We start from the raw sequence: 14,957 nt of genomic DNA, 5'->3' as shown, positions 1-14,957 counted from the left end.
GGGGAGGATAGAAGGTAGGTAGGGTAATGGACTGCCCCAGATGGAAGGGAGTTACCACCTTAGGCAGAAAAGCAGCCCTGGTCCTGAGAACCATTCGATCAGCATGAATGGTCAAGAAAGGGGGCTTGGAACTAAGAGCTTGAAGCTCACTTACCCTCGTTGCCGAGGTTATTGCCACGAGGAAGACTGTTTTAAGGGTAAGAAGTCTCAAGGGACATTTGTGAAGAGGCTCAAAGGGAGCACCCATCAAAAAAGTCAATACAAGATTTAAGTCCCACTGAGGCACAATAAAGGGAGAAGGAGGAACTTATTTGTGAGGCCCTTCAAAAATCTTAAAACCACAGGAGACTTAAAAAGAGAAGGCTGGTCAGGCAAACAGAGAAATGCAGACAGCGCCGAAAGGTAACCCTTCACTGTGGCAACCGCAAGTCCCTGCTGCACCAGAGAAAGGGCAAACTGGAGAACATCAGACAAGTGGGCTCTCAAAGGGTCAATAGACTTTTCCCCACACCACGTGACAAATTTTGACCATCTATAAGAATAGATAGACTTAGTGGAGTCACGCCTGGCAGATAAAATGACATCCACAACGTCAGGCGGGAGGGAAAAGGAATTCAGGTTGCACCGTTCAATATCCAGGCATGAAGGTGTAATGTCTGGAGGTGGGGGTGTAGAACCTGCCCCTCCATCTGAGAGAGGAGGTCTGCCCTGAGAGGGAGACGAACGGCGGGTGAGAGGAGAGGTGGAGAAGATCTGTATACCACACCCTTCTTGGCCAGTCCGGGGCGACCAATATGACTTGGGCCCGGTCTTGGCGAATCTTCCTCAGAACCCGAGGAATCAAAGGTATGGGAGGAAACGCGTAAAGGAGTTGGTTTCCCCAACTCAACTGAAACGCGTCCCCCAAGGCTCCTTGCATCGGATACTGGAAACTGCAGAACGACAGGCAGTGAGCATTCTCGCGAGTGGCGAACAGGTCCACCCGAGGAGTCCCCCACATCTGAAAGATGTCGTGAACCACCTCCGGGTGAAGCCTCCACTCGTGGTGGGCAGAGAACTGCCGACTGAGACTGTCTGCACGAACGTTCAGAACCCCGGCCAGATTATTTGCCATCAGACAAATCTGATGGTCCTGAACCCAGGACCAGAGACGCAGAGCCTCTCTGCAGAGACACTGCGACCCCACTCCTCCCTGTTTGTTGACATACCACATCGCGGTGGTGTTGTCCGTCAGGACTTGAACCGACCACCCGCGAAGGGAAGGGAGAAAGGCCTTGAGTGCTAGAAGTATTGCCTGCAACTCTAGAAGGTTGATGTGAAGCAACCCTTCCTCTGGAGACCAAAGACCCTTGATCTCCAGATCCCCCAGATGAGCACCCCACCCTAGAGTGGATGCATCCGTTATCACTGTGGCAACCGATGGAGGTAGATGGAAAGGCTTTCCTTGAGACAGATTGCCTTCTACGCTCCACCAGGATACATCCGCTGCAGCTTCTCTGGAGATCCTCACAGACTCCCTGAGATCTCCGTTGTGTTGATACCACTGCCTGCGGAGACACCACTGGAGTGCCCTCATGTGCCAGCGTGCATGGTTGACCAACAGAATGCAGGAAGGCATCAGACGGAGCAGGCGAAGGAGCTTCAGGACTGGAACGACCGCTCCATTGTGAAATAAAGGAATCACTCCCTGTATGTCGAGAATCCTTTGAGGTGGAGGGAATGCTTGACATACAGTTGTGTCCAGTACCGCACCTATGAACAGGTTGCGCTGGGAGGGCACCAGGTGAGATGTGGGTACATTTATTGAAAAACCCAACCTGTACAACAACTGAGTTGTGACTTGCAGATGATGGAGCACTGTCTCTGGAGATTCTGCTTTGATCAACCAATCGTCCAGATACGGGAATACAGGTATCCCCGACTTTCTGAGATATGCTGCCACTACAGCTTTCACCTTGGTGAAAACTCGAGGTGCAGTAGTAAGACCAAACGGAAGGACCGCAAACTGGTAATGTTGCGATCCCACCGTGAAACGGAGATACTTTCTGTGCGACTTCAGGATAGGAATATGGAAATAAGCATCCTGCAAGTCGATCGACACCATTCAGTCCTCTTCCAGCAGCGCCTGAAGAACCTGAGCAAGGGTGAGCATCTTGAACTTCTCCTGTTTCAGGTAAAGGTTCAAGATCCCAAGATCCAAGATTGGACGAAGTCTGCCACCCTTCTTGGGAATCAGGAAATACCGGGAGTAGCATCCCTAACCCGTTTCCTGCTCCGGAACCACCTGTATTGCACCCTTTCGTAGCATTGACAGGACTTCCTCCTGCAGGAGAAGTAGGTGGTCCTCTGAGCAAAGTCCTTGGCAAGGAGGGTAATCTGGAGGAAATTCCCGAAAGGGAAGAGCATACCCATTCTCTACAAGATTGAGAACCCAAAGATCAGATGTAACTGATTCCCAATCCCGTAGAAAATGGGTAAGCCGACCCCCTACAGGACCCGCATGATCCGAAATTGCGGATCTAGGGCTGCTTTGCTGATGGTGAAGGGTGTTAGAAAGAGGAGGAGGAGGCTTGACGTCCTCGAGGACGAGCTCTTTGTTTGGCCCTGTAGGATTTATATAGTGGAATTTGCTGTTGCTGCTGCTGTTGAGTTTGACGGTAGGGATGAAAGGACGAACGTCCAAAACCTCTATACCTCTTAGTCGCAGAGCCTCTGGACTGCAGCCCCAATGATCTGGCAGTATCCCTACTGTCCTTAAATCTTTCCAAAGCTGCATCAGATTTTTTTGCCAAATAGTCCAGCACCATCAAATGGCAAATCCAACAAGGCTGCCTGAACGTCCGCAGAAAAGTCAGATGACTTCAGCCAGGCAGCCCTTTTAGAGGCAACAGAAGTTCCCATAATGTGAGCAACTGAATCAGCAGTGTCAGGACAACTTTGAATCACTTGACGTGCAGCCGCCTGTGTATCGGCCAACACCTCATTAAAATCCTTCCTGCTGTCCTCAGGAATTTTATGAGCCAACTGCCATACAGAGTTCATCAGGGCATGTATATATCTCCCCAAGAGACATGTGGCATTGGTTGATTTTAGAGCCATACTTGCCGAAGAGAAAATCTTCTTCGCAGTCTGATCCTGTTTCTTGGACTCCTTATCCCCAGGCACTTGAGGGAAAGCACCAACAGTCTTCTTCGAACAGGCTGCCTGTATAACCAAACTTTCAGGCAAAGGATGCGAGGATAGAAACTCAGGATCACCAAGTGCTACCCTATACCTCCTTACAACACCTTTAGCCACTACAGGAGCTGTAAGAGGCCTGTTCCAAACCTCCAATATAGGCTCAGTCAAAGCCTCATTAAAAGGAAGCAATGGTTCCACAACTGAAGATGGGGAATTGAGGACCTAAGTCAAAAGATTAGACTTGTATTCAGCTGTAGGCAAAGTCAAATTTAAAAGATCCGCAGCTTTTTTGATGACCACATGGTATGGTGCAACGTCCTTTGAAGGGGCATCAGATACAGAGGACAGCTCCCATTCAGGGGAAAGCTCCAAACCACTAGCATCCCTCAAATCATCAAAATAGTCCTCCTGAAGCTCACCTTCTTCCACCTCAGCCTCAGCCTCTCTAAATCTTTGCTCCTCTATAAGGCGCTGAGCTTCTCGCCTCAATCTCTCCTTCAAAATCGACAACACCCTTTCGCTGAAAGCACAGATCATTGGTCTCCCCAGCACCTGCTTCGGTCTGCTAAAAATGCTGCGAAAATTCCTTCCTCTGCTTCCTCTAGTTCATAGGAAGCTGACAGTACAGGCTCTGATTTGCTCGAGGATTGATTACTCGAATGTTCTATACCTGGGTTTACCTGATTATCTCCTGCATAAACTTCAGGTAGTTCAAAACTCCGCGGCCAGGGCTATTTTTGGCCTACCTCGGCAAGCCAGGGCATCAGAGCTGCTTTTTTCCCTTCCTTGGCTTCCTGTCAAGAAGCGGATTACTTTCAAGGCTCTCACATTGACTCACAAGGCACTCCATTCGGTCGGGGCTTCGTATATTCAAAAACAGCTTGTTTTTTACAAACCCACCAGATCTCTCCGATCGGAAAGTCTTGGCCTGGCAACGGTTCCCCCCATCAGGAGGGCCAGGATAGGAGGACGTTCCTTTAAACATCTTGCCCCTAAACTTTGGAACTCTCTTCCTGTTGATCTCCGTCGCACCTCCAATCTTTTTGCATTCAGAAAAGCTTTGAAGACTTGGCTTTATAATCAGTAAGATGTTATGCTCTGTTTCCCCTTTTTCAGTTGCGGGTTAGAAAGCGCCGGGACACTCCTCGGAGTAGCCGTGCGCTATATAAGCAACCCCATTAACATAACATAACAAGAGTCGCGCCGTCGGATCCGTGACCGACTCCGACGGAGCCGGTGCTGGCATCGAGATCGAATCCGGAAGCCCAGGTTGCTGCTCACGAGGTCGAGTCGGAGCCGGCGACGATGGAATCGGCATCGGCGACCTCGGAGGCGCTGAGAAATGCCAAGGCGGAGCCGGCACCGGCATAAATGGCATAAAAGGAGCTGGAATAAAATGAATGTGTGTGAGAACCGCACTCGTGTTGAAAGATTCAAACAAGGTATTCTGATAAGTGTGCTTTGTCAGATTAGTGCCTGCTAGCATATGTATGAATTATGAAAGTGGCCTAGCCACTTTCATAAAAGGAGCTGGAGCATAGGAGTGGGGAACTACTAAATTATATGCCAATGGACCCATGGGACCCGAAGGTGCACCAGAGGGGTACAAAGCTCTCGAGTAGACTCCATACATTGCGTTTAAAAACGAAGAATGGTTTTGACCTGGAGCTGGGAAGGGCGGGTAAGGACCCTCAGGATGCTCGATAACGGAGCCGGAGACGCACTGGCGACTCCAAGGGCGAAGCCTAACCTTCTGGAACACCAGGTGAAGGAGACACCTCATCTTTTTTATGCCTCCTCTTAGGCGACTTCGGTCTTGACTCCGAGTCCTTACCGGAGTGAAGTCGAGATCCATGCCTTCGCTTCTTATGCTTCTTCTTCATTGACCTCGAAGCATGACCAGATGACGACCTCGAAGGCGATGCCGTACGGGACCTCGACCTCGACCTCGACTTTGACCTCGCCCTACTCGAACGCGATCTCGAAGTCTTCTTCTCCTTTCTACCTTTCAACTTTGCCACCAGAAGTTTTGCTTCCCTCTCCCGAAGAGCCTTCGGGTTCATCTTCTTACACCAAGAACAGCCTTTGACATCGTGGTCCGAACTCAGGCACCAGATACAATCCTCGCGCGGGTCCGTAATCGACATCATCTTGCCGCACTCCCCACATGGCTTGAACCCGGTATTCTTAGACGACATCTTCAGCGAGAAACAAAGAAGCAAGAAGACAACAAACAGAGAAAAACAGTAACAAAGTTACTAACAGCTACAGAGGTTCCCCGAAACCGTTAACGTCGATGATGTGGAAAAAAGGGAACTGATGTCATCACGCCGGCGTAGGCCTATTATGGAGTCGGTGATGTCAGAGGAGCCGCGCGCGATGTCGTGCGTTCCTGTAACGTCGTCCACGCCGGCGAGCGACAAAGAATTTTCCGAAAGTTGCAGACGCAGGGGGATATTCACAAGGTGAGGAATCCACTGGCAGTTGTATCCATCAGAAGCCGCCTTACTAATACCATTGACAACTTTGGTCGGCCTGCATTTGACCGCTACACACTCCAAGATGTCCACCACGGAGGGATGATACTTTTGCTACACAAGCACATGAGGGGCTTGCTCTTATTGGCTCCAGCCTACCTCTTCTCTTTCCTCTTCTCCTCATTTGACATTTCCCAATAGTGCTCACCAAGCATCCTAATCCATTGGGAATAGACCACTTGGCCGCCTCGTGTTACTTATTACATGAGGTGGCCTAGATTTCCAACATGAACACAGATGGCAATATGCCTAGATTCCACCATGAGGGATCGCTAGGATTTATGTGCACCTGATTTGCTCTCCATTACTGTATATGCAAGAGTACTTAGGTTTACTATACTTTTCTCTTACCCTTGATTAACAAAACATTCAACTGTCTTAGTTTACTACTTAGAGGCCACCTTACAAAAACCATGGATGACTTTGGGATGCCCAACTTTTAACCACTGCACACTCTGAGATAGGCGCCACAGAGGCATGATACCTCTGTTACATCAGCACGTGAGAAACTCACTCCTTTTGGCTCAAGCTCGCCCCTCCCCTCCTCTCCTCTCCTCATTGTCCACTAGGTCATCACTCCTTCCAGCTGCTGCCCACACCATACCTGAGGACAATCGCTCCAATTGCCCGTACCTTCAATGACAGGTCTTCTCCTCTGTTCAGTCTCGAGCCAGGCGAGCAGAGGAGGGTAGGTCTCTTGTGCTCTCCGTGCAGAAACCATGTGAGTATGGTTGCTTCTCTTGAAAACTTTTTCTTTTTCTTTTAATACTAAGTCATTTGGGTCCCCTTGATTTACTGTTTCTTTTTACTGACCATCATAGCTCTTTCCACTGTCAGCCGCTGAGCACTACCCTCTGCTTTTGACCTATAGGGCATAATTAATTGATCCAAAGGGTAAGAACCGTCACTCACAATGGAGGACAACCAATCACTTATGATACACTGAGTAACACGAACACAGATTGGTTTATTTTGTCTGTTCCATGTATGTTCACTTGCTTATTCTGTTATATTATATGTACTTGTGTGTTTTTCACTTCTTTCACGTTGTGGTGACTGGTCAGCGCCAAAAATAGCATGTGCATGTCTACCTTTAGAGACACTATGATAGAGTGAGTTGGAAAATCGATTCTGGTGACACATTGAACCAAATATACAAAACATTTGTTTACTGAGTGTTTTCTTTATTTTTTCATTTATTTTCTAGGTTAGATGATCAATTCTAAACATTTTGAACCAGGTATTTTCTTCTAAAGGAATACCTTAGCCGCATATCATGTCTTAGGTGTGGGGTCGGACTATCCCCCATATTTTTGGTCCTGACGAATCATTGTGGAACCTTTTTAGGCCATCGAAACCTGACCACACTCACAGATTTAGTCTACTTGGGTACATCACGCCCCTGTATTAGCCCCAACCAAATTATATTTTTTTAATCCTACCAAGGGAACCATCACACTACAGTTCAGTTTGGTATCTCTTAGATAGTTTTAGTCTCCCTTTACTTCACTGTACACATTTACATCACCCCTCACATGCAAAATGCCCTTACACAAGCACTTCTCATCAGACATCAAAAATAAAAAGATCTCCCCTAAAGTCACCCTTCTTGGGGCCCGTAGGGCATTATAGCGCTGGACCTATGAGAAGCAAGCCCACTAGGAAGCATTTCATCCTCAGTGATGAGTGAGGGCACCAAGAAATAATCCTTAAGATTACCCCTTCTTTGCCCGCCTTCCTTTCTTCTTTGCTTTTTGATAGGAACAATACCTCCACTGCTTTTTGCATGAATATGGCCTCACATCCCCTGAATGGGGATTGGCTCTAACATGACGACTACCTATTGGCTAAAGGAGATCCATCAGGGAAATGAGTATAGCCCTGAAAGGTTGTGGCTTTTATTGATTCAAGTGGAGAGGATTACCTCAGGGAGTTCATCTCCATCTGCTTCTTAGTAGGTCAGTCCTTCCAGGGAGTGGGAGAACCATACCTGATTTTCCCAACAGGCTAAGCCCAATGCTGTGTACCCATATTATAAAAATTACCTTTACTAATGGAATACACAGTTCTACCCTTCTCCGACTTTGTGTTAAATTGACTTCCCCAATGGTTCAATACTGACCCTTGAGAGCACTAACCTCCTCATTCACATGATGGGCAAAACTGTCAATCTGTTCGGTGAGTTCTTCCATAAAAGAGACATGCCATTCTCTGTATGGGGCTTGTTTTAGGATAGTCCCCAGGAACTGCAAGGAAAACAGTGAGAGACTTTAATGCAGTAATAGAAACGTAAATGCAGTATCCACGGCTGACGTCTGCAGTGATTTTGAAAAGATAAGGGTAAACAAACTTCAGCTAACAACCTCTGTAATGACAAAATTATATTTGGACAGAAGAACCAGAGAACACATACAGCAATGCTTAAATAGTGTGGTGTGATATCAGTGCTCAGAAGAAACAGGAGGCCTTGACAGTGACCGTGATTTACACAGAAACACATGCAACAAAACCATGCTGCCCACAAATTATTGTGAAAAGAGCAACAGTGCAGCCATCCAGACAGAAAACACATTGGGACTATGCAACAATATCACATACTTAGAAGCAGAATGCATAAACATTTTAGGTATCCAGGATGGGGGCAGAATGTAAATTTTGTGTTAACAAGGGTGAATACTGAACACAAGGAACATAAAATTGCATCTCAGGAGCACAATAGAAGCTCAGTGGAGTGTGATGGCCTGGCAAAACATACAGTGACAGAGTGACAATTCAAATGAAGATAGGGAGCATGGATCATGTGCCTATCCGATTGCAGAACATGAATTTACTGATAATGTGGAATGCAGTGGGAAGAGTGATAGTGTGACAATCCAGGGAAATAAGAACGGTGTGCTAGGGTGACTATCCTGGGGGATAAAAAAGAGTCGGAGGAAACAATTACCAGTAAGGGGCTACATTTGTAGCCCTGTGCAACAACAGTCAGATTTATGAGTAATGCAATGATCACTGTAGAGCCTGTAATTTACCTGGGTAAAACATGAAGATAAACTCTGATACATGTAGGACTAGGTGTTGTAAGCATGCAATTTCCAGTTTTATGAATGTCAACTTGGGCCAATAAGGTTTTTAATGCTTCTGGTAAATATTGCATATTAGGGAAATGTTATGTACCGAGTACAGCTGCTCCCCCTCTGTGCCCAATCATAATCAACATCATAGTAACAATCATAATCCATAGAAATAATAGGGATATGGTGAGAATATTGCAACCTCATAGCAGAACAGCACTATGATGGGGTGAATTTAATATCTGCATATATTCACGCTGAATGAGTGGCTATGGAAAACAAAGAGACAAGCGTCATGTGTGACATTCATTAGCAATTCATCCTTACTGAAACAAGCGTGCATTTCCACTTTGCCAAGTCAAAGGTTCTTTCTGTGGAAGCTGAAATAGTAGTTGGTAAAAAAGAAATATATGTAAGTAAAAGTAAATAGCAAGCAACATTTCAAAGGCAATGTGCTTACATACCAAGCACTAGCAGAAGTAGATTCACACAATTCAAAGTGTGCAAAATGTGTTTGTTGGCGCAGCCTGTCCTGGGAATTGAGTCCAAGGTCATTAGTTGTTCATGTGCCCTTGATGTCACTCTTAGCTCCTTATATCTGGTTGTAATTTTAGGTTTATATATTCTGGTTTCCTTTCTTATATAACAGAAAGGTCACCACACCACTTGTTTGCAGAGCTACTGCCAATAAGCATTTCAGCTGTCAGATGAAGCCTTGATCACATAGGGGATCGCCGTTGTGGTTCAGAGTAAAAAAGTGCATATGTGCTCTAAAATTACATACACATAGAAAAATACTCCTTTATTATATCAAAGACCAAAATATTTTGTAACACTTCTTAATTTGCTATAATACCCAATGTACCCCAATATTGTCCTAGGTAGTCGCACAAGCTTTTACCGACATTTGTCCTATCTTGCTCTACATAACAGTTCTGGCCCTGACCTTTTACCTAGTTAGGTGCTGCATAAATGTTGTGCAGTTTTCTCAAAAAACTAGCCTAATTTATTATGCATGAGGATTCTTAGTATCACAGCAGGATTACAATCTTGTGCATAATAACTCTGTAAAAGGGTCACCACTATTGTCATCCTTGGATGGCATGCCCACAGTACCATGGCACATCTAGGTAGAACCCCTGATGGTACCTTTCAGGTATATAAGTAGAACGTCTTTGCTGGGCAAGCCGGAGGAGAAAAAGATTCTATGCTGACATGCTGACACGAGACGCTGCAGTCCCTGCATGCAGACACTCCAGTTAGCAGTCGTCTGACATTACTTGTGGGTTGTCCACTCGAGACCAAGATGGGGTCCTTTGCTTTCTCACATCAGGTATTGAGGTTTGCTCTTTCCTAGGAGGTTCTTGGCTATACACCAACATACATGCTAGGTACACTTAGGTACATCTAGTTAGGGTTTGCATCGTAGGAGTACGCACTATTAACTTCATGTATTTATATGTCTGCTTATATTCACTATTTTAGCACCATGGTAGAATTCTACTTTTTATTTACTCTATTGGTGCTTGTAATCGTCTATATCTGTTTCTGTCTCGTGGTTGTTGCAGCACATGTATTTTATGCTAGAATGACTCTGGTTCAATAAATACTTATTGAAAACGCCCCCACCATTTAGTCTGTGTATCTCTCGGAGATAAAGTGAGCACAAGTGACCAAGCAAAAAGTATTGTACTGTTTCCATGATCCCTGAGGGGTCAGACTTCTCATGTTCGATAGTTGCCAGTAACTATTCTCTCCTTGGTAAGGTTGTGGGCCTTATAGTGGCACTGTGAGCTAGCTGGTCTACATACTAACATATCCTTTGGGGGTGTCTGGAATCAGTCTGGACACCAATCCCTTAGTTTATGTTGTCTAAAACGTGGAGATCCTTTATAGATTTGTAGGAACTTATAATTTGCAATTAATTCTACCTTAAAAACAAAATAAAACACTTCCGCATGATATCTGCTACACAGGCTGAAATATAAATCTTGTTTTTCAGAAAACAAGGGTGTCTAACCTTACAGAAATATGTATCAATCAATTTATTAACAACATAATATCACCAACTTTTCTAAATGTTCCTCCATGTGAACTTCTCACATAGTAGGATTCAATTATGCAACATTTAAAACATTACTTTTAACTGCAACATATGGTTGTACCAGAGTTCTAACGAACAAGTTACTTACCTTCAGTAACGCTTTTTCTGGTAGATACAGTATCTGCCTGTGGTTTCCTCACCTTGTGAATATCCCCCTTGCGTCAGCAACATTTGGAATTTTTCTTCGTAGCACGCCGGCGTGGACGACGTCACAGGAGCACGGCATCGCGCGCAACTCCGACTGATGTCACCGACTCCTTATTAGACCCACGTCGGCGTGATGACGTCAGTTCCGCCCTTTTTTCCGTGCCTTCGAGGCACCCGGACGGACCAACGACAGCAAATATACAAATACACACTGTACACAGTAGATACAAATCAAAATCGCACACAAAGCGCGCAGTAAAATTAGCAGAATAGCAGAAAATATACACACATAAAACCAGGTATAGCAGAGTGTACAACGGGGAGGCGGGTGGGCATGTGAGGAATCCACAGGCAGATACTGTATCTACCAGAAAAAGCGTTACCGAAGGTAAGTAACTTGTTCTTCTGATAGATACATCTGCCGTGTGGATTCCTCACCTTGTGAATAGAGTCCCACAGCAGTCCCCACTCCCGGAGGAGGGTGTCCACTCCGCTATACCAGGAAAACTTGGAGGACAGAACCTCACCTCGGAATGCAAGCATTAGTGCTTCGCGAAAGTGTGGAGGGAGGCCCAAGTCGCGGCTCGGCAAATGTCCTCAACAGGTACACCTCTAGACAAAGCAGATGCTGCAGACTTTGCTCTAGTTGAATGTGCTCTAATACCCTCGGGAGGGTCCTTACCCGCCAAGGAGTAGCAAATCTTGATGCACAGGATTATCCACCTGGAAAGTGTGCGCTTGTGCACCGCTCTGCCCTTCTTACAGCCAGCAAAACCAATAAACAGCTGGTCGTCCATCCGGAAGTCTTTAGATCTGTCCAGATAAAAAGACACCGCCCTCTTAGGGTCCAGCTGGTGCAGTCTCTCTTCCTCCTTAGACGGGTGAGGGGGAGGATAGAAGGTAGGAAGGGTGATGGACTGTCCTAGATGGAAGGGAGTTACCACCTTAGGCAGAAAAGCAGCCCTGGTCCTAAGAACCAATCTTTCAGCATGAATGGTCAGGAATGGGGGCTTAGAACTAAGAGCCTGAAGCTCACCCACCCTCCTTGCCGAGGTGATTGCAAACAAGAAGACTATTTTAAAAGAAAGAAGTCTCATGGGACACTTGTGCAAGGGTTCGAAGGGAGAACCCATCAAATAAGTCAGCACAAGATTCAAATCCCAATGAGGAACAACAAAAGGAGTAGGAGGGAATCTATTAGTAAGTCCCTTCAAAAATCTTAAAACCACAGGAGACTTAAAAAGAGAAGGCTGATCCGGCAAACAGAGAAATGCCTACAAAGCCGAAAGATACCCCTTGACCGTGGCAACAGCAAATCCTTGCTGCGCCAGAGAAAGAGCAAACTGTAAAATGTCAGACAAGCGAGCCTTTAAAGGGTCAACATCCCTCTCCCTACACCAAGAGACAAATTTAGACCACCTATACGAATAAATGGACTTAGTGGAGTCACGCCTGGCAGAGAGAATGACATCCACCACATCGTGAGGGAGAGAAAAATAATTCAAGTTGCCCCGTTCAATCTCCAGGCATGAAGGTGTAATGTCTGGAGGTGCGGGTGTAGAACCTGCCCCTCCATCTGAGAGAGGAGGTCTGCCCTGTGAGGGAGATGGAGCGGTGGGTGAGAGGAGAGGTGGAGAAGGTTTGAGTACCACACCCTTCTTGGCCAATCCGGGGCGATCAATATAACTTGGGCCCGGTTCTGGCGAATCTTCCTCAGAACCCGAGGAATCAAGGGTATAGGAGGAAACGCGTAAAGGAGCTGATTTTCCCAACTCAACTGAAACGCGTCCCCCAAAGCTCCTTGCATCGGAAACCGGAGACTGCAGAATGACGGGCAGTGAGCATTCTCGTGAGTGGCGAAAAGGTCCACCTGAGGAGTCCCCCACATCTGAAAGATGTCGTGAACCACCTCCGGGTGAAGCCTCCACTCATGGTCGGCAGAGAACTGCCGACTGAGACTGTCTGCACGAACGTTCAGAACTCCGGCCAGATGATTTGCCATCAGACAAATCTGGTGGTCCTGCACCCAGGACCAGAGACGCAGAGCCTCTCTGCAAAGACACCGCGACCCTACACCTCCCTGCTTGTTGATGTACCACATCGCGGTCGTGTTGTCCGTCAGGACCTGAACCAACTGACCGCAAAGGGAAGGGAGGAAGGCCTTGAGCGCCAGACGTATCGCCCGCAATTCCAATAGGTTGATGTGAAGCAACCTTTCCTCTGGAGACCAAAGACCTTTGACCTCCAGGTCCCCCAGATGAGCACCCCACCCGAGAGTGGAAGCATCCGTTATTACTGTGGCCACCGATGGAGGAAGTTGAAAAGGCTTTCCTTGTGACAGATTGCCTTCCACGCTCCACCAAGACAGATCCGCCGCCGCTTCTCTGGAGATCCTCACTGACTCCCTGAGATCTCCGTTGTGCTGATACCACTGCCTGCGGAGGCACCACTGGAGTGCCCTCATGTGCCAGCGTGCATGGTTGACCAACAGAATGCAAGAAGCCATCAGACCGAGCAGACGAAGGACCTTCAGGACTGAAACAACCGCTCCATTGTAGAATAAAGGAATCATTTCCTGTATGTCGTGAATCCTTTGAGGTGGAGGGAATGCACGACATACAGTAGTGTCCAGTAACGCACCTATGAACAGGTTGCGCTGGGAGGGCACCAGGTGAGACTTGGGTACATTTATCGAAAAACCCGATCTGTGCAACAACTGGGTTGTCTCTTGCAGATGATGAAGCACATTCTCCGGCGACTCCGCTTTGATCAGCCAGTCGTCCAGATACGGAAATACAGGTATTCCCGACCTTCTGAGATGTGCCGCCACCACTGCCATCACCTTGGTGAAAACTCGAGGCGCAGTCGTAAGTCCAAATGGAAGGACTGCAAACTGGTAGTGTTGCGATCCCACCGTAAAACGGAGATACTTTCTGTGCGACTTCAGAATGGGGATGTGAAAATACACATCCTGCAAGTCGATCGACACCATCCAGTCTTCTTCCATCAGCGCTTGAAGAACCTGTGCAAGTGTGAGCATTTTGAACTTCTCCTGTTTGAGATAGAGGTTCAAAATCCTGAGGTCCAGTATTGGCCGAAGCCTGCCATCCTTCTTGGGTATCAGGAAGTACCGGGAGTAGCATCCCTGACCCCTCTCCTGCTCCGGAACCACCTCTATCGCACCCTTTCTGAACAGTGCCAGGACTTCTTCCTGCAGGAGAAGAAGGTGGTCCTCCGAACAATAACCTTGGCAAGGAGGGTAATTGGGATGGAACTCCTGAAAAGGAAGTGCATACCCATTTTCTACGAGATTGAGAACCCAAAGATCTGATGTAACCGATTCCCAATCCCGTAGAAAATGAGTAAGCCGACCCCCTACCGGACCCGCATGATCCAGAATGGTGGATCTAGGGCTGCTTTGCTGATGTTGGTGGGGGGTTGGTATTAATGGAGGAAGTAGAGGAAGAGGAGACTTGATGTCCACGTCCACGACCCTTCTGTCTACCTCTTTAAGACTTGTACAGAGGGTTCTGTTGCTGTTGCTGTTGTTGCTGGCCTTGTCTGAAAGGACGAAAGGAGGATCTACCAAATCCTCTAAACTTCTTTGCGGTAGAACCTCTTGTCTGGAGACCCAAAGATCTTGCAGTAGCCCGGCTATCTTTGAATCTTTCCAAAGCTACATCAGCCTTCTTCCCAAAGAGGCCCGTCCCATCAAAAGGCAAGTCCATCAAAGTGGATTGAACATCTGCTGAAAAGTCAGAAGATTTTAACCATGCAGCCCTTCTGGTGGCAACAGTAGAACACATAAATCTGGCAACAGAGTGCGCCGTATCCATGCCACTCTGAATGATTAAGCGGGCAGCAGCTTGAGTGTCGGAGATTACCTCATTAAAGTTTTTCCTATCATCCTCAGGAAGC

At 47.0% G+C, this 14,957-nt stretch overlaps 1 protein-coding gene across 1 annotated transcript in view; it reads right to left on the bottom strand.

The window, feature by feature from the left end:
- LOC144798119 (maestro heat-like repeat-containing protein family member 2A) overlaps positions 1-14,957 on the bottom strand; it is an 81,064-nt gene that overhangs the window by 53,781 nt on the left and 12,326 nt on the right. Inside the window, exon 8 of the mRNA XM_078668877.1 lies at positions 7,856-7,963. Coding sequence (XP_078525003.1) covers positions 7,884-7,963 — 80 coding nt within the window. The 3' untranslated portion in view covers positions 7,856-7,883. The remainder of the gene's footprint in view (positions 1-7,855; positions 7,964-14,957) is intronic.

The sequence above is a fragment of the Lissotriton helveticus genome, chromosome 12 (assembly GCF_964261635.1).
Source record: "Lissotriton helveticus chromosome 12, aLisHel1.1, whole genome shotgun sequence".
Classification (NCBI taxonomy): Eukaryota; Metazoa; Chordata; class Amphibia; order Caudata; family Salamandridae; genus Lissotriton; species Lissotriton helveticus.
The sequence above is the reverse complement of the archived record's forward strand: the minus strand, read 5'-3'. Positions and strand labels throughout refer to the sequence as shown.